This window comes from Epinephelus moara, chromosome 10 (genome assembly GCF_006386435.1).
Source record: "Epinephelus moara isolate mb chromosome 10, YSFRI_EMoa_1.0, whole genome shotgun sequence".
NCBI classification, from domain to species: Eukaryota; Metazoa; Chordata; class Actinopteri; order Perciformes; family Serranidae; genus Epinephelus; species Epinephelus moara.
Window position 1 is genome coordinate 25,195,387 of NC_065515.1, and position 19,359 is coordinate 25,214,745.

Consider the following 19,359-nt stretch of genomic DNA (forward strand, 5'->3'; position numbering starts at 1 on the left):
CGGTCAGTGGCGAAAAAAAGCACTTTTAATGCGCAAACTTATACGGGACGCATTTGCCCCCGTTACCGTTTTAGCTCGTTTCGCGGCTGCCGGCTGCATCCGCCTCCCTCAATACTGAACCAATTTTAGAACGAGTTGTACCTATGAATCATACGCACACATAGACATGGGGAAATAGAGCCCAGGTTGAAAAATACCTAAGTTATCCTTTAAGTACTTTGAATACTTAATGCATTTTCCCTGTTGTATTTACATACTTTTGCTTGAGTAACATTCTCCAAACAACATTTTTTTATAGTACTGTATTTCTACAGTGTGTTATTGATACTTTTACTAAACTAAAGCATCGGACTACTTCCTCTACCACTGCTGCTGACATGGCATTTACATCATTACAAATGTTTTGCCATTGCTGGGCTGTTGATTTCCCTGTAACACCAGTACTGACACTCTTTACTTTTTTTTAAGTTTATTCAGCAATATGTCGATTTTCCTACTAAAGAAGTTTTCATGTTCTTACAGCCTTTGTTTTGGTGGCATCTCTCCATTTCTTGGGCATGTGCCAGAGTTTCTGCACAAGGCACATCTTTCCTTATATAGTGTTTAGGTGGCATTACCTATGCTAATTGGTGTATTTGGAGTTGACTTCTCTTATTATTTCTTTGAAACAGAAAATTAAGAGAAAATTAAGAGGAATTTTAGAATTGTTGCTGCATGAGACCCATTTTATCACGTCTTATGTCTGTGAGGCAACTTACAAACTTTTTCTTTGAATGAATAAAGATTATTTCTACAGATTAAAGTTAAGAAAGATAATAATATCAAATGATCAAACTGCATTGGTGTGGCAACAACCTTGTAAAGTGAAATAACAAACAGCAGAAGTGTTGCTGTTGTGCAGGATGGTGGGGTAGTGAATAAAGGGAGTGTCCTTCATCTGGTTCCAATCTCTCATTCTGACAAGCTTCCACCGTGCCGAGGCCAGACATTACATTTCTACCAGATTCGAGAGACACTGACACAAATCTTGTGGGGAAGCAACTGAAAGGACAAACTTGTCCTTCAGAAAATCGATAAACTGCCACAAAAAATTCTAAATGCCGTGTAAAATATTGCAAGCGCTGTAACTCTGCCACTACTTCTAGACTTTTGAGACCTTCACTCGAGGTGGGTTGAAGCCCATGTTGTAGACTCGCCCACTGGCTGGGTGGATCCAGCGGTCGCTCAGTCTCTCCCTCAGAGTCTCGTAGGGGATGTTGAGGCTGATGACCAGGTCCATCTGACAAATGTTGTTCAGGGCTTGGGCCTGTGACAGAGTCCGGGGGAAACCTAAACAGAGAGCAGAGGGAGAAGCAGGAATGTCAGAGGCATGGTTTGTGTTCATGTTTGTTTGTGTTACACATAAATGAATGGCCTTTTGGACTGCAAAGTATGTGCATTTATCAAGTTATGATTATCATTGTGAGTCAATAACATCAGGAAGAAAACTGTACATTAATAATAGGCCATTTCACAGTTTATTTCCTGTTTCAGTGTTTGCTAATAGCAGTAGCTGACAGCAAGTAATCTCAGATTCAAGCTGTTTCCAGTTCTCCAGTGAGATAGTCTAAAGCTGTGACATAATAACAACATTATGTACATGTGAATGAACTTACTGGAAAACAATGCTCTCAGTTACATGACCTGGATGAACCACCAGCAGTAGTGACAAGACAAGAGAGCCTTGTGTCTACAGCCACGCCAGCAGCTCTGTGAGGCTGTACTGAGGCACAGTCGCACTTGAGTCATTAGCATGCTAGCATGCTCACAATGATACTAACATGCTGATGTTTAGCAGATAATGCTGACAGCTGCTGGTTAGCACTCAGCACAAAGTACAGCTGCAGCTTATAAAATTACATTATAAGCTTTAAATGGCCAAAAAAACAAATTAATGGACAGACTGAAATGTTGGTTCTTGATAAAAAAAAAAAAAAAAAGTCAGGGGATCACCAAAGTTATAACAATTCATCCTGAAGGGAACGCGAGTGTCTTTACCAAATTTCATGGTAATACATCCAATAGTTGTTGAGTCATCTCCCTCAAAACCACAAGGTTGCACAAGAGATAAAGTCACATGATCACCAAAGTGGGAACCATGAATAACTGTATGACATTTGTAGCAATCTATCTTTATGTACTGGACAAGTGAAAACTTTGTCCTGATTGATGGCACTGGATGCAAAGTTGAGGGATCACCAAGGTCAGCAGAAATGATCGTCTGGAGACCATGAATATGTGTACCAACTCTCACGGCAATCGATCTTATAGTTGTTGAGATATGTCACTAGAAAACAAAAATCTCACCTCATGGCGGTGTTAAAGGAAAAGTCAGGGGGTCACTAAAGTCAATAGCAATCATCCTCAGGGGACCATGAGTGTGTGTGCAAAATTACATGGCGATCCATCCATTAGTTGTTGAAATATTTCAGTCTGGACTGACAGACCAACTACATTCCTGTTGCTAGCACTTGTATATTACAATTGTGATTGAATTGAAACTCTTTTTCATCTTGCCATACTCTAAAAGGAGGTTAGAGGTCAGCACAGCCCCGATGAGGCCCTGAATACGGATTTAAGCAGAGGGGGTGTTCACATAGCAGGCTTACTGTAAATGTAAGTTCATTAGGTTTATTTCCTCCCCCTCTTGTTTTTGTTTCAGTAAGCTTTGGTATGAATACATTTGCACTTGTCTTCTGTTTATTGCTTCCTTATGCTCGCAATCACTCTGTGTGTTCCATTGTTAAGTCAGCAACTAAAAGAACATCATGCTGCCCACAAATTAGTGATGGGAAAGCACCAATCAAAGGTTACAAGAGGGAAAGAGACTGTTTATTTTGAGAGGATGTGTACGTGTAGATGTGTCAGTGTTAGTTGGTCAGGAGAGGGGGGGGGTTCATCTTAGTTTATCGCAGTCAACAAACAAGAAGAACTCAGATAAATGCAGGAGTTTGTGTGTGTGTACATGTGTGTAACCTTGATTTGGTTGCAGCTTTCTCCTCTTAAAAAGAGGTATTTGTTTAGTGATTATGTTTCAAGGTTTTAACACAAATAGCACCAACTAGTTTGTTTCATCAATGTTTGGCTTTTAAAGTGGAGATAGTGGATAATATTTAACTTGGAAAAGACACAGCGATCCACTTGGTTTGTCATCTAAGGACTTCATAATGTCTGTTACTGATGGCTACAAATAAATATGTCACCTTCCTAAAAAAAAAGGAAAATAAAAACTGTTTAAAGCTAGAGATCATATTGCGATGTCATCAGGATACAGCGATCCGCGATTAAAACTGGGTCAGAGGCGTGAAGTGTATTTCGGAGGCAATGGACACTTCCCTACTTCCAACCCTTGCTCAGACCACACCCATCTTCACACTCGGCCTTCACTGTGATCTCAACCACACACCTGTCAAGTTTCTTGACGGGGTCTGGCACGGTTAGGTGTTGACAAAACAGACCAACATAAAAACACCTGACTGAGTGCTCAGAACCAAAAGGTGTCACCAGGACAACATTTTGCCACGATGACACACACAGACTCACAAGGTGAAAACAAATACCAGCCCCACTGTTGCGGCCAGTAAATATTTTATTACATCCTAACCCTTTACACTTATGAGGCCAATCCCAACCTGCACTTGTGCTCTTGTGCATGCATGGGAAAAATGTGGATGATCATGTATCGGGTGCTATCAAATAACAGTGACATGAACTCAACCATGAGGCAACACACACAAACCTGTATTTTCAGACTTACTCATGTTGTAACAAAGGTCACTCAGGGCTGGGTGTAAACAAATAATACATTGTGAAACGTAGAGGTTAGAAAAGCGCAGGGAGCTTAATGGACCCTCTTGATGTTAAGGGCAAAAATCATTTTTAAAAAGTTTGATTTCATTTAAATTTTGATGGATATCCTCTATGACTGCTGTGGGTTGAGTAACAGTAGAGAGCATGTGCGGAACCGCTGGTAGTGGATTCAGTACCCTGCAGCACTAATTACCCACAGATGTAGGATAATGTCGAGCGTATTTTTCCATTTTGAATCGGCCCTCAGACTCATGTAAAGGACGCACTGCATACGGCACTTTTGGGGGCCCTTTGTCTGAGCATGGAAGAGTTGTAGAAAATGCTTGCCTGATGGCCTCTAACATCAGTCCAGGGATTTTGGGGGTGGCACCTAGGGTGGCCAATCACATTTAAGGGGTGGCTGTTACTTCCCATTACTGGCAATGACTCTGCATTATGAAGAAAATATCCCCCCCACCACAAATGATTATGGCAAAGGATGGAGACTGCTGCGAGATAATGGACACAAAGCTGGTGTACCATAATGCATCAGTAGAATAAAGCACAGATCATGCACTCTGTTATTCATACCGTCCAGCAGCCAGCTGTGGGCGATCATCTGTTGCAGCCTGGGCAGCATCAGTCTGGTCATCACGTCGTCAGGCACGAGCATGCTTCTGTCTACGTAGGTCTTCACCATTAAACCTGCCTCTGATACGCAACAGACAAGTAAAGACAGTCAATGCATGTCTGCTTCCTGCTTCTAAAGCTGAAAGACAGGACAGAGCGTGCTGAATCCATCCAGGCCTTGATAAAAATCACAAAACACATGCGTTGTATCACTTGGGAGCATGTTGTTGATCTAACTTCCTGATCTCAGATACTAAATGGTTAAAACTCTCACTGCTATGTGCTGCCTGTAACCTCCCCTTCCTTACTCAACTTAAATGACACAGAAAATCTGGGGCCAGTTAGGACTCATCAACAAAAACACATACTGAACTTACTGGTTTATATTTAAAAAAAACCAACTTGTTTTCAAAGCACAAAGGAAAAGTTATCCTGCAAGTTCAAACTCTGCACACATTTTTTCACTTAAGCTCTTTGCACTGAACTCCAATTTCAGTATCAGTACACATAGGCTTGGCACATGCTTGGAAATAAATGGATTCCAGCTGAGTGGCTATAATGAGGAAGTGTAAAGGAGAATCAATAGTTTAAGGTGCAAGTTTGGAGGATTATGTAAAAACCCTAGTAGGGGTAACTGGAGCAACACTGAGTCATTGTGGTTTAAGACACCTCTGCAAGTTCAGCCTCTGCACTAGAGTGAAATCAAATAAAGAAAAATTAAGTTTGCAGTCATCCATATGTCTCATGTTTTGCAGCATGGATGAAATGTGAAGGTTGGCAGTCAAATAAGCCTCTAAAAAACAAATGTGTATCCGAAAATGCGCACATCCTGCTTAATTATGCATCTCCTTTCAGCTATGTTTGATTGTGATTGATTGTGATGATTATTGTGATATTATAAGAGGAGGGTTCATGCAACACAGACAACACAGGCTTTCCTACAGACTGCTTCTTCCTGTCGACACGGCCAGTATTGACGTTGAGCTCCAGTACACAGCCAGATGTACAGTATCCTACCTGTGTTTGCCGCTATGCTCTCTCGTAAGAAGTGGCCACTGGACAGATATACCAGGCCAAAGCTTTGCGCAATCCTCTGGGATATCGTTCCTTTCCCCGATCCTGGAGGACCCATGATAGCTGCTCTGAATAACTTAGCCATGTCTTTCCCAAACACGAGCTGCAACTGAAAAGAAAAATGTCTAGGATGCGCAAATGTTGCTTTTTCCTCTCTGTGCGCAAAAGAAGAAGGTCAATTAAACTCCTGAGCAGTTGCGAGTCCAAATCGTGGACGTCTCCAAAGCGTGGAGAACCTCTAAACTTATCCTGCCAATGTAAATTTCAGCGTGTCTCCAGAAGGGTCTGCGGGTCTTTACGCAGAGCCCAATCTACGCGCACGTTGACGCTCCCCTGCTCTGTGACTCGGATCAAACCGAAACGCCCTTTTCCTATTTTTTTTCCCTCTTCTTTAACGTCTCGTTAAGATCCAACCCGTCTACGTCCTTAGAAAGAGACTTTTCTCTGCGAATGAATGAGGGAGTCTCCACAACGCCCTATTTTTCCTGCGCACATCATCCAGAAAAAATGCGGATGACTGATTCGCACGAACTTTGCGGGGTAAACTGGTTACTGTAGTTTTTATGGAGCAGGGATGATGAACAACAACAACTGGAGTCTGCTACTTTAAGACATCAGTTTGCCTCAAGAGAGGGGAACTGTGGCTCCTGATTAGAATTTGCAAGCACACGGATGTGACGGAAAAACATCTATCCATCTATCTATCTGTGGACATGATCTACAAGCAAAACTCAAATCTAAAATAGAAATAAAATTACCATTTCAGTTCATTGCAACATATCTAAAGTTCACTACAGTAAAGGAGTGCCTTTCTGTGCAGAAGGTTAAGGACAGTTTTATAGCAGCCTGTTTGAGGAGCCTTATAGAAAGTTATTTTAATGTGTCAATCACGTAACCACACCTTCAGTTCAAGTTGAGGCTTGTTGATGATTTCATGGAGACAAACTGTCATGCCACTAATTTATTACAAGCCAGAAAAGGGCGTGTCAGGCATTTGAATGTCACCTGACCCCATAGAAATATAGATAGCTCATTTGTTTTGCAATATGCGTAATTGTCCTTGCATAGTAACCAACTTTTTATTATTTAAAAGGTGACATTTACATTTTGAGGCTCCGTTTTGTGATTAAAATAAATGATAATGAGAGTTAGTGATATCATGTATTATCTTACTAATTAGTAAAGTGGGTTAGTCTTGGATTCCGCCACTTGTTGACAGCATTTCCCCTCAAAATCCAGAGCTTTAATTCTTCATCACGGCTCGTGGGGTTGTTATTCCTGATGCTTTTGGCACTGCTTGGCAGCGGGCGCACAAAAGCACATGAGTCGCTGTCATTCCGCGCAGCATTTGCGGACGGGCGGAATCTAGTGAGTACTTGTTGCGAGCCATACGGCGGCGGCAGCCTCCCGGAGCTGTCAGATATTGCGCACAGCCTTCAGTCTCCAGTCAGTGGAGTCACCAGACTAATCCATCAGACAAACAACTCGGAAGATTAACCTTTTTTCAAGCCTCGCGAAACAACTTTTGCGTCTCCGCACCCCGGAAGCCTGCTTTTAATTTCACGATCATTATTGTCACATGGCTTAGTGAGAATTCAATAACAACAAAAAATGGCGACAATCACGTTGCTCTGTGTGGTCTTGCTGCGTCATTAAAAATATTCATGTAAACACGGGGAATTGAACGGGCAAATCGCAGGTAAGTCAGCTCAATGTTTTTAACGCGGACTGAATGTAAATAAGAATTAATGATTATATTTGGATCCGACAGCATGCTGTTTGTTTTTGCCCAGAAAAGGGGTGTGTATGCAATGCTGGGCGTTAACGTTTGGCTGCACAATATTCAATACGAACATTGCACTTACATTTCGCCTTTGGTCGTTTTTTAAAGAGCATATTTAGCTTTATTAAAACAGGTATGCGTGTTATTATGTAATGCCATAAAGAACGGTGTCGTTTGGATTTGGATAACTTTTATTTGGAGGAAACAGCAACAAGCGCGCATTGCATTTCTGGCTGTTGTTCACGGTCTCTATCATTAGTCCCGGAGCCATATCTGTATCTCTGCCTGTTACCTTATCGGTTAGTAGCTTTAAAGCCATTCCCCACTTATTTACATTGAGGGTTTATACAACATGGACGAGCTCTCTGTCCTGGGTCTCTTGTTGGAGACACACGGAGCACTCAGCAGTGACAACGCGCCTGTCCTCTGCCATGTTTAGTTATTTTGCACATGTTGCGCTGCTTTTTCTGACATGGACATTTTTTTTCGGCCAGTGCCCAGAGCAGCGGGGCTAATGGAGTTGTTTACATGAAGTGCGGAGGGCGGACTGACGGGCAGGAGGAGGAGCCGATACGTCGGCCAGAGACGCCACCGGACTGCTCGAGAGGCTGCTGCTCGCGCCGAGGGGGGCGGAGCCTGCGCGGAGAATCATAACAAGTCTGACGTCACTCGGCCTTGTGGTTGGTATGAATAATATACAGTAGTTTGTCTCGACCAAGTCCTAGCAGGCAAAAGGTTGAGGGGGGAAAAAGTCTTTGTGCCCGTAATTGTTTAATGAGATGAAACATTAACGAGCTCAGTGCACCAGCAGGAAGCAAAATAATGGAAAACTAGAAATGGAAAGAGACTGCAAATTAACTAAACATGCCAAAATACATGGCTTCAAAGTAAAAGTCCTTCTATTATTAACAGCAGTGTTGTTGATTGCATGTCAGTGCTTGTGTATTACTAACTGTCCACCCTTCACAGGTACACGTTTCATCATGCAATGGACAGCAGAGTCTGTCCTCAGTGCTTGTGCAAATAACAACACCTATCATACCTTAAAAACCCAAATAAATAAATAAAAACAACTGCGTATGTTGGCTTAGTCTAACTTCCAAGACATACTGATGAGCCACGTTCACCAAATCTAAAATTTTCTGACACAAACTTAGGATAAAGTATAGAGGAAACCTGGATAATAAGGAGTCTATGAGCCCATTGTGGCATACGGACTGTTTTATTTATTATATTCCCTGAATCAAACAATTAAATAGGCTGTAGTTTATGTTTTGTATCTTTCTTTGCTCCTACTTGTAGTCTTTTTATATTTCCCCTCAAATTTGAAATGTGGAGAATTGAATTTTACATTTAAAGGACATTTAAAAAATCCAAACTAATGTATTCAAATGAACATATTATTTCTGTAGATTCATCTGTTCCAGTATTAGCTACTGGATGTTACTTGAAAATTATTTATATGGTAACAAATGAAATGCTGGAGACACAGCTTTTGTTGTTTTGATACCATAGAATATGCTGGGGAAAAAAACACACAAAAAGAAAACTTTACCTTTGCACCTGTTGACCAGGGATCCTGGCCGGACGACGAGTACAGCGCAGCCCCGGACTGCTAGATTTGTCAGGCTGCCCTGGTTCAGTTATCACAGTGCTGATGCTGTCCCCATCGAAGGTACAGTACTGTGATAACTGAAGGATGGCTGCCAACTTGACACGAGTGCAGAGAGTCAAAGCACGTTCGGCCGATGAGTCAGACGACGGCAGAGAGGGTGAACAAGTGTGAGTATGTCTACAAAAAAATAATGTGGTATGTTGATTTAGAAAACTTTAATGGGATATCCAAAACATGTTATTTACATAATTGTTTCCCCTTTTTAATCAGTACATTGTGTGCAAAATGATAAACTCAAAACCTGTAAGTTAGTGTTATCTTCACTGCTTATACTTATGCTTGACTATAAAAAAATAAAGTGACATCTCTTTTAATCAAGTGTGTACGTTCTTTTATTTATCTTTGCTTTTGGAAATTCAGTGTGTCTTAAATACTGAAGGTTACAGCCACACAACAGTTGACTGACTGAAGTCTCCATGGGTCCAGCTTTAAGATCATATTGAATACGTTGTCACAGCTCTCTGTAGCATTGCCAATGAGCTACATCATGCAAACTTGACAATGAAAACTGCCCACATTCGCTTCCTGACTGCTCTAATGCTGATGAACCTTGCATTGCAACATAACTATTAAGAATTAGGATCTATGCTGACTGGGAGCACTGGTCCACAAGCTGAACTGTGAGGTAGTCTGATAGGTTGCTCCACATTGTTGTCAACAGAGGGAGCTAAAGATCTTTTATTGATGCACCTGTGTTGTCTGTTCCTGAAACCTCAATAATGAATATGTTCATTGCAAAGTCGTTAAAACAAATGAAGTGCCCACTTATTGTGACTGATGTAAAATTTAGCATAGCCAAAAGATCTGGCTGAATCCAGTTTTCATTACACAAAAAAGAAGCTCATATTTGAGCTTCCATTACTTCATGAATAAGATTTGTTCCCCCAAAAAAAGCAGAGCAGTTGAACATAATCCAAGACAACCATGTATAATTCACATCATTCATTGCTAAAGTCTTAAATTTGGTATAAAATGCCAAGTCATTGTTGTGTTAGACAGTCTTACGTAACGTTCAAGATGTGATATCAATATATAACAGATCAAAACACACTTGTACTGTGCTGGTGATGTCACCTTGCTGAAATGAATCATATTTTTCAGAACCCTGCTTTGAATAATACACGACTGTTTGAGTCATGTCTGATAAACCACAGGTCACTGCACCTGTCCTTACAATCACTCAAAGGGTACGCACTGTATCTACCGTGGAAATCCCCAAAGAGTCATGATACATATTTTGTTTTTGTCTCAGTCTAACCTCAATCTGCTCAACTCGCCTTGATTCACATGTGTTTTTCTGACTCATTTACTGATATCTAGATACCTTGTGGTAAAGCTTATTTTTTTAATAAAACATTAAAATGAAGTGAGGTTTGCAATTATTGAAAGAGGTATTGTCTAAATGAGATCAGGCAATTCAACTCATTAAATCTGATGATAATATACTCAAGTACTGTTCTGGGGAACATCCAAGACTGTCTGCCACTGTCAGCCATGATCACGGGGGATTTCTGTCACACTTCCGTTAATGCGAGGCGATAAGTGCTCACTGGGATGAGGCATGGGAAGTCCCTCACTTAACTGAACCGCCCTTTTTATTTATGTAATTCTTTGTTTGTTTTACAGAAACCTTCATATCCTTGTTCCCTTGTTGCAGGAAGAAAGTTTTCCTTTTATTTACACAGGTCTCTGTATATTCCCTAACCTGCTGGAATAATAAACCAGTGGACCTTGCAACTGATAACAGCTGCACTGATGTAATTTGGAGCTGAAGTGCCCACTAATTGTACATTGAAGACTAATGTGAGAGAAAAAATACCACACCTTACTCTGAGTCCCTCTATTTAGCACTTATAAGCAGTATAAAACATTTAATAAATGTTTTTTTAACACATTTTTATGTAGGTGCAAGCAAATATAATTGTTCTGGAGGCTGGTATATGAATAGTTGTAGTAATGCAAAATATGTCTACATAGGTTATAATTGCTGACAAATACTGCACATTAATAAACACTTATGATGCCCTTATAGCTGCGTAAAAATGCATAATAGTGTGTTTTAAACCATTTAATAAATGTTTGTATTCTAGGTTGTCTTAAAGTTAAGTTTTCCCTAAACATACATAAAGAAGTAAACTTTTCTTTCCACATTCACAGTCATTTATTACAATACTGTATACATATCGATTAAAATTATGTATAGAAATTTAGTAGTCAGTCACTATAGTGTGCCATTAATCTGCAGTCACTGGGGAAACTCCATTATTTGTTTTGTGATGACATCACCAAAGCATGTGCTGACTCCTAGTCTTGTAAAGAGAGAATCTGTCACATATTTCACTCACTTCCTTCAATTATTCACCTATGTTCTTGATTTCCTCCTGTTCAAGATGTCTCTTTAAAAGCAGAGACTGATATATCACATAACATGCAAGATAATCTCATGATGCAAGACATGAAGCGTGGTATACCTTAACACACTTAAGATAATGGGAATGTCTCGCCACTGGAATGCTCTCAGGCAGTTTCCAGTAAACAACCACTTCCAAAAGGACAGTTATGCAAATTTCCAAGAGATGGGCCCCATGCCGTGTCATTACAAACAGGAATGATGAGAACGTGTTGTCAGGGTTGGAAAACATAAACCACAAAATAGCTCAAACAAAGACCCGGAAGGAACTTCCTACATTTTATGACCCACAGAGTGGCAGAGATAAAAGATAACCTTCCCTGTTACAGGGTTCAAAAGGTGTGTGCAACTGGAAGAAGTATTCAGATCCGGTCCTTATGTAAAAATAGCAATACAACACAAATACTGCTTTCCAGGTAAAAGTACAAAGTGCTACATTCAAAAGCTTACTTAATTTGCTTAAGTAAGCTTCCCAAGCTATGCAAATATTATTTAGTTTTTGAGTTAATATTAATGTTGCATTATTGTGTATGTTGCTTTTTATGTTAAACATTAATTGATACTAATTACTTTATATACTGTTGAGTAGTTTAATCTATAGCAGTTCATTGTATTTTATAAGATCCTTTGTTTCGCTGACCTATGAGAACCACATATCTCCAAAAAGTCACCATTTCATGAGCTCCTAAAAACAGCCCTGTTTTCACCTTTGTGCTGATGCATTTTCCAGCTCATCCAAGTTTTTTTTAATAGTTTATATTTAACTCAACATGTCAGAGAATTTTCTCAACCCATAAAGAAACACTTCATCCTTCAGTTTATGACTAAAAAAAAGGGAAGCTACATGGTTTTTACAGGACAGAAAAGCTATGCAAAATTGTAATCTGAAAAGTAAATAAAGGTGTCAGCCTGACAAACAGCACAATATTTGCACAGGAGATGTTGTGGAGTAGAAACAGAAATTTGGAATGGAAATGCTCAAGGAAAGTACAAGTACGTCAAATTTGTATTTTAACGTAGTACTTGACTAAATGTACTTAGTTACATGCCACCAAGTTTGCTACCCTCTGTCCTAATGTCTTGTTCTACTCACTTAGGAGGACGTTACAGCCTTTCCTTGGAGACTTTCCTTAATCTAAACCCCCCATTTCAAAAAAGTATTTTACTTACTGTTACTTCAGTATGATGTTTGATATATTGAGTTTGACACTAAGGTTGGTTTCACATTCATGATCCCTGTCAGTGTTCTACTATTACATACTATATTTCTGGATTATTATTACTGCTGCATTCATGTGTTCATTGCGCATTAAGGTTGTACTAGTTTTAACTACTGTATATAGCTTTTGGTAGTTTATTTTCTACAGCATTTCATCATATTCTGGGCGTTTGGAGAAGAAGTTTACAGTTGCATAAAATGGAGATACTCAAGATAAGTTCTTAATTTTATGGCTAATAATATGGGATCTACCTTTCTGTCTCAACATGGAAATAGATTTTAGTCCCCACGACATGAGTAGTAAAAACATATTGACACTGTGATTAAAAAATACTGTATCATGTTCAATCCATACAATTATCTTTGAAAAAGGTAGTTATACTTTTAAAAAGGGAAACAAAAAAGAGCAAGACAAAAACTGTATACATAGGGGTATCATTTTAAAGGGAAAAATATGTAAGGCATTTTAAAGGGAAAAATATGTAAGGCTTTACAAAATGTTTGTTTTCATTGCTTTACCACTCGTCAACCCATGCAATATTTCAATATAGTGTATAATAGAAGTTAAAAAATAATATTTTTTTCATTCAGTATCATTCTTATACGAAATGTAATGCTTCTTCTTTCTAAATGAACAATGTGTCTATCCTGAGTCCAGCCTGAGATGCTATGGGTTGATGTCGTCACCTTGATTGACAGGCTAAGCAGCCAATCAACAGCCGAGTTCTACAGTAGGCCACGACGTTGTTTTCGGGAAAGGGGCTGGAACTTGTCAGGAAGGGTAAGCAAGCGAGAGCTATAGGCAAGTACCGAGGACTACGTCTCCGCTCTAGCTACCAGCAACAAAACCCGTGGATTTAGCTTCATATTTCCTTTCCCCTGGATACTGGATATATTTCTCGGGAGGTTTCGTTATCAAACAGCCGAAAAACGACACTTAAAATCCGTCGAGAGGGGAGCTACAACTTGGTTGAAGCGTCTAATGTACTGATACGAAACGGAAGTAATTTGCCAGCTGTCTGGCTAAGCATCGCGAGGTGAGTAAATAGCCGTTTATTAAATGTTCCCATCGAGAGAAACGTCTAGCTCCTGGTCCATTTAACACACTCGCTCTTTTGTCATACTTCCCCTTCGTTGTCAAGTTGGGAAATATCCAGCTGTTGTTTGCTTTGACTGTGTAAGTCAACTACTGGCTAACAAGCTAATGTCAACCTACGTTCGTCCGTTTGGCATGATAGCAGTGAGACGTTCATGTTCAGTGGCGCATAGATGTTGCCAGGGGCTGATGTACACAGCGATAAAATTCATTTAATTAATATGAATGACCTACACAGTGGACAGAGTGAGGACGAATTACTAGAGAGAAGCCATACTATGATGCAATCCAATATAACAACGCCACCACAAACTAGGGCCCTGCCATTGTATAAAAAGTTTCACATTATCTCAAGACATATATTGGATTAACATTAACGTTACAAAATTGACAACGACAGTCAATGTTGGATTGAATTACATGGGAATTTGACCACTTTAAGACGAACTGTTGATAAGAAATGTCTTTATAAAATAGCCAACTGTCCGTATTCCTCCATTTTTGCATTATGGGGAGGGAAAGAAAAGTGAAACCTATTATTACTTTAATGTCGGATCAGAGGGAATTACAGAGACCACAGGGACCCTGCTCCAACACTATGAAGATGCATTCAAGTACAGTGCTTAGGTTTTATTATGTCAGCTGGAATTAAACCCATTAACAGAGCAGGAAGAAGATGATCTGGCTGTCACTTTTGTGTCCCACGCCTGTCATTACAACTGTAACGTTTGGTTGATGATTTTATTAGCCTATACACAGAAAATCAGCTGGCAATGATTCTGATAAGTGATATAATATTTAAGTAATTCTTTAGACAAGCCTGGTAAAGATTCACCAGTTCCATCTCCTCAAATGTGAATATTTCCTGTTTTTCTTACTTCTCTGTGGTAATGACCTGAATATGTACCATTGCTATTGATAGGCCTTTTCGACACATACTTGACTTTGTATAGACTGGACAATTAACCCAATAATTGAGGATATAATGTAGATTCATTGATAATAAATTTTTTTTAATGTAAATATTTTATTAAATCATGCAAAATCCTGTCAACGAAAAGGTAAGCGGCTTCACGCATTTGAGGTTGACAGTCAGTTAGGTGCCTCTTCCTGGGCCCAACACACACACACACACACACACACACACACACACACACACACACACACATACACACACACACACTCAAACACACATAGACACAGAATTTTTGGCCTTACCACCACTCACAAAAAATTAATCTCAAACGATGAAAGACTGTGGTTTCTTGCAGCTCTCCCCTTGACAGGAACTCTTAGAACACTTAAAGCACTTTAACCACACTGTTACGTTTGATCTGCATTTTATTAAGATCCGAATGAGCACATGGCATCCTTAATTGCAGAGCTATTTCATTTTTACTTGTAACACTTGACCAAAATTTCTTTAACCCAATTCACTTTGATATCAAGTCAACGTACTTGTGTGAAGAGTGATTTTCTACTCAGACTCAGTACTGTACTGGATGTAAAATCAAAGGAATGACATTTAAATGCTAAATGGTAACCTGATATTTCACATCAAAGAGCTTTAGATTTATCACTTATTTGACCCTTTTCCCTGTAATAACCAAGTGGCCTCTGTGACATCATTTTTGTAACAGCGTATTGTCTTCCCACTGTATTTTCACTTCAGGCACGTTTGTTTTTGCAACTTTGAAAAGGTGAGACATGCTGTAAAACGTTTTGTTGAAATGTAATGAAACAAATAAGATGACATTTAAAAAAAAAATCCTGCTCATCCAAATTACTGCATTGTGTGTTTTTTAAGCATAGTCCCCCCTCACTAAACTAAATTTAGGGTTATAAAAGTCAGGGGCATAAAATATTGAATTGACAGTATGTATCCTGAATTGACATACCTACCAAAAAGATGTCTTGTAAATTGCCATTAAAGTAGTATTTCACTGATTAGTTTCTGATTTAAAGGCTGTTAATCAGTGAAATAACTTGTTTATGGTGTCACATTGTTAGATTTTCTAATTTGGGACCAGTGCTTTACTGTAGTTAGGCCTAATAGAGTTATTGACATGGTGGTTATTGTGATATTAAATAACATCAAATATCAAAAGTTTATAGACTAGGTCATGGAATTAGATTTTTATGCCTTAAAGACAGTGAATCGATAAGGAGGAACCCATAATATAATAATAATATAGATTTTTTTTTTCCCTGCACAAAATAGTACAGTTGTAATTGATTTAATGAACATCCAGTGAAAACAGTGTCAACTTTTGAAGGGCAGTGTCTTGACTTTGACCAATTGACAGAGGTATACCAAAACTGCAGTAATAATGAATGCACACACTTAAAGTCAGTGTACTTACATGGGTGCTGCATCACCCCCTGGTGGGATAGCGCACTAATTAAATGATGTATGAATGCTCTGACATTTAGGGGGATGTCTTAGCTCAGCACGTACAAGGTGGAAGTGGTGGAAGAAGTACTCAGATCTTTTACTTAAGTACAAAAGCAGCAACACAACAGTGTAGAAATACTCTGCAACTAAAAGTCATGCATGTAAAATCTTAGTTGAGTAAAAGTTTGAAAGTATTATAGTCAAAATATACTAAGTACCAAAGTAGAAACTACACATTATGCAGAATGGCCCATTTAACAATAATATATATAGTCAATTATATAGCTGGATTAAAATTATTGATGCATTTATGTGTGAGCACCACTTTACATTGCAACTGGGAAAGGTGGGTTGACTTTAAACAAATTTATATGCTGCAGTAATGTAGTTATATCAAAGACAAAAAAAACAGGAAACAGATGTAAAAAGGTGCACAAAACATGACATAAAGAGGAAGATTGATTGCACATAAGTGCCATACAAAAATAAAAAAACCCCCATCAATGTCAAGTGCCAGATAGTGTTTAAGTACTCAGATAATAAATCCAAGTATTCTCCTTGTATCGGAATGTAAACAAACATAAAAGTCATCTTTAGTCTATCAGTCAATGTGAGTTAAGTATCTACTCATTCACTATGTTAACCTTAATCATTATTATAATCACCATCTCAAACATGAGAGCAGGACGGCTGAAATGTTTTGTGAGGAAGGCTCACTCCAATTTTTGGCATTTTGTCTGCCCTGATTGGCAGCAGCCCTTTTTGTTGATGCCAAGTTTTGGCTTTTTGTTGGATAATGACTGGCAGAGCGGGAGCAAGAGCAGCATTTTTTGAGGGTTAGCATTATTGTTTGGATATAGTGTCAAGAATTTCACAGTTGATGGGCTTGCCTCATGAGTGCGTGAATCTAGTTTCACCTGATAAAAGATATGTTTGGATCACACCCAGTAGCAGTTAGGGATGTGGTGAGAAATCAGAAGTATAAGTTAAAAAATTGTCTTTGGATTTAACCTACAAGCAGCTGTCATTGCACCTGAGTTGTACACTGCTCTTGTTTGATTGAGTAGAATTCATTTTATCCAGTGCTTTAATTAAACTGTAGATTAGTGATGATTGGCAATGTTTATCTTAATACAGTTTTTGATACAAGGCATGTGACAATGATATTTTTGTGATGTGTGCCACAAGTGTCTTTTCCAAAATGTTAGGTAGAGAGAATTCGAACACCGCTCACCAAATGAAAAATGGTAATTAATGAGAATCTGATCAGGTATAAGCCTTCATATAGCCTTTGCAATCTACTGTGTTGGAATGAAAAGCTGTTACAGTCAGACTAAAGACTGGTCTTGATGTACTTCTCACTTTGTCTTGCCATTTGTGATGTGTCATTGTTTTGATCAGTGCGCAGTACTTTCCGCTGGACAGTTGTGACATCTTTAAAAATATATGAACAGCTGTTAGCTTGTTAGCCACTGTCTTCCTTCTTTTGACCACTTAAATGCCTGTGTAGTCTAGTTTTACAACCCTGTTACGGAACAGGATAGTCATTGCTTACCTTGATTATTTCTCTTGGTGCTTTGCTTAACTAAATGGCCACTGTCTGCAGCTCCTCACCTTTGCAGTCACTGTATAGAAAAACTGATTTGACCTTTAAAGAAAAAGTCAGGGAACACCTAAGTAACCTGTGATCAACTTTATTTCAGTTTCTTGTCCTTTGTTGTGATGGTTGTGGTCAGTTTTTTTTACTCACCTTTTTTAGCTGGGCTGCCTACCTCAGATTTAAATAGGCAGGGGAAACTCTAAATTGATGCAAATGATGCAGAGGAGCTTATTTGTTTGTTTGGTTAGCGTTCATTGTCTTTCTTATTGGTTTGAACCACCCAATCTAAAAACATATAGCCTATTTGTTTTTGGGTTTTTTTAAATTTAACTAACACCAGCCATTATGCAATAATTGAGTAGAGTTGAATTCAACTGCTATTTGAGGTCCAGTCCACCCGAAGCCTCCAAACTCTGTTGAATATTTCCCAAACTGATCTAAGTGACAACATGCATGTTTAAAATTATGTAGTTAAGAGCTGAAACAATTAGGTGATTGATAGATTGGTTTATTGACAACTTCTACGACTAACAGTATCGACAACTGCTCAATTATTAAAGCTTTTGTTAAAAAAATAATGTAAAAATCTGATTTCAGCTTTGTGATGGGCATTATTTTTTTTACTATTTCTTGACATAATATAGACCAAACAATTAATTGGTTACTCTAGAAAAGTTTAATTGATAATGACAGTAATTATTACAGCCCTAGTTCAGTATTTGGTAAAACGCAGATGCATATGGAGGAAGTACCTGAATCATCCACACCTGCCAGGATCGGCTGTCTATCACTAGTTGTGTTATAAAATGCTCCAAGGTCTTGTTTTTGTCTGGCAGAAACAATATTTCTAGTCATTTTAAAACAAAGGCACGCACACAAGGCAGGGTGACATTGTTGAGGGGGAGTGAGAAGAACTGACAAGCTCAAGTAATCTTGTGGTCCAAAGATTGTGAAACTCTTGTAAAACTGGCATCAGTTCAGCACTGTCAGTCTCAACCAGTCTCAAACATGTCATTTGTCAAAGATAACCTTCTTAATATGCCACATTAGATTTACGAGAGATAGTTATTGCGTTAAACTTTAGTGGCATTCAGAAAGGTTATGTTGAATTTAGGTAGAAAGAGGAAGAGCAAGGGAGATTGACACACTTACTGATTAACACATTCACTCTAAAAGGCAGGGTGATGACTCACTATAAAAAGGCTTCTCAAGAAATTTAGCTGTAATAATTGAGAAATGATGACTGTTAGAGGATGCCCCGCTTGCCAGCCTGACATCCACTCACTCATGGTTAAGTCTGAGGATTGACACATACCAGTTCACACAGTGTAAAAAAAAAAAAAAAAAAAAAAAAAAAAAATATATATATATATATATATATATAAAGCTAATATTTACTGTCTCTGCTTGGCAGCTGAATTGATCAGCTTTAGCTTAGTTGAAACAGGANAAAAAAAAAAAAAAAAAAAAAAAAAAAATATATATATATATATATATATATATATAAAGCTAATATTTACTGTCTCTGCTTGGCAGCTGAATTGATCAGCTTTAGCTTAGTGTGAAACAGGATGCGTTTAACAGGCTGGAATAAGTGTCCGTCCAAGGGTTCAGTAATTAAATGGAATTTATTTGTCAGCTTAGTAGGA

The 19,359-nt window shown here is 38.8% G+C and overlaps 2 protein-coding genes across 5 annotated transcripts in view; one reads left to right on the plus strand and one right to left on the minus strand.

Annotated features, from left to right (window-relative positions):
- The window catches only part of ak4 (adenylate kinase 4), a 15,479-nt gene extending 6,181 nt beyond the window's left edge, over nucleotides 1-9,298 (minus strand). Inside the window, exons 1-3 of one of the 3 annotated variants that reach the window (XM_050054746.1) lie at nucleotides 8,871-9,298; nucleotides 4,420-4,539; nucleotides 1,157-1,329 (exon numbers count right to left, since the gene is read on the minus strand). In XM_050054746.1, the coding sequence (XP_049910703.1) occupies nucleotides 1,157-1,329; nucleotides 4,420-4,528 (282 nt within the window). In that variant the 5' untranslated portion in view covers nucleotides 4,529-4,539; nucleotides 8,871-9,298. The other 2 variants (XM_050054749.1, XM_050054745.1) reach the window with 2 other exon arrangements.
- Nucleotides 9,299-13,399: 4,101 nt separating this feature from the next.
- Nucleotides 13,400-19,359, plus strand: part of jak1 (Janus kinase 1) — a 44,405-nt gene continuing 38,445 nt past the window's right edge. For both annotated transcript variants that reach the window (XM_050055508.1, XM_050055507.1), the window contains exon 1: nucleotides 13,400-13,656. The gene's annotated coding sequence lies outside the window, so the exon portion shown is untranslated. The remainder of the gene's footprint in view (nucleotides 13,657-19,359) is intronic.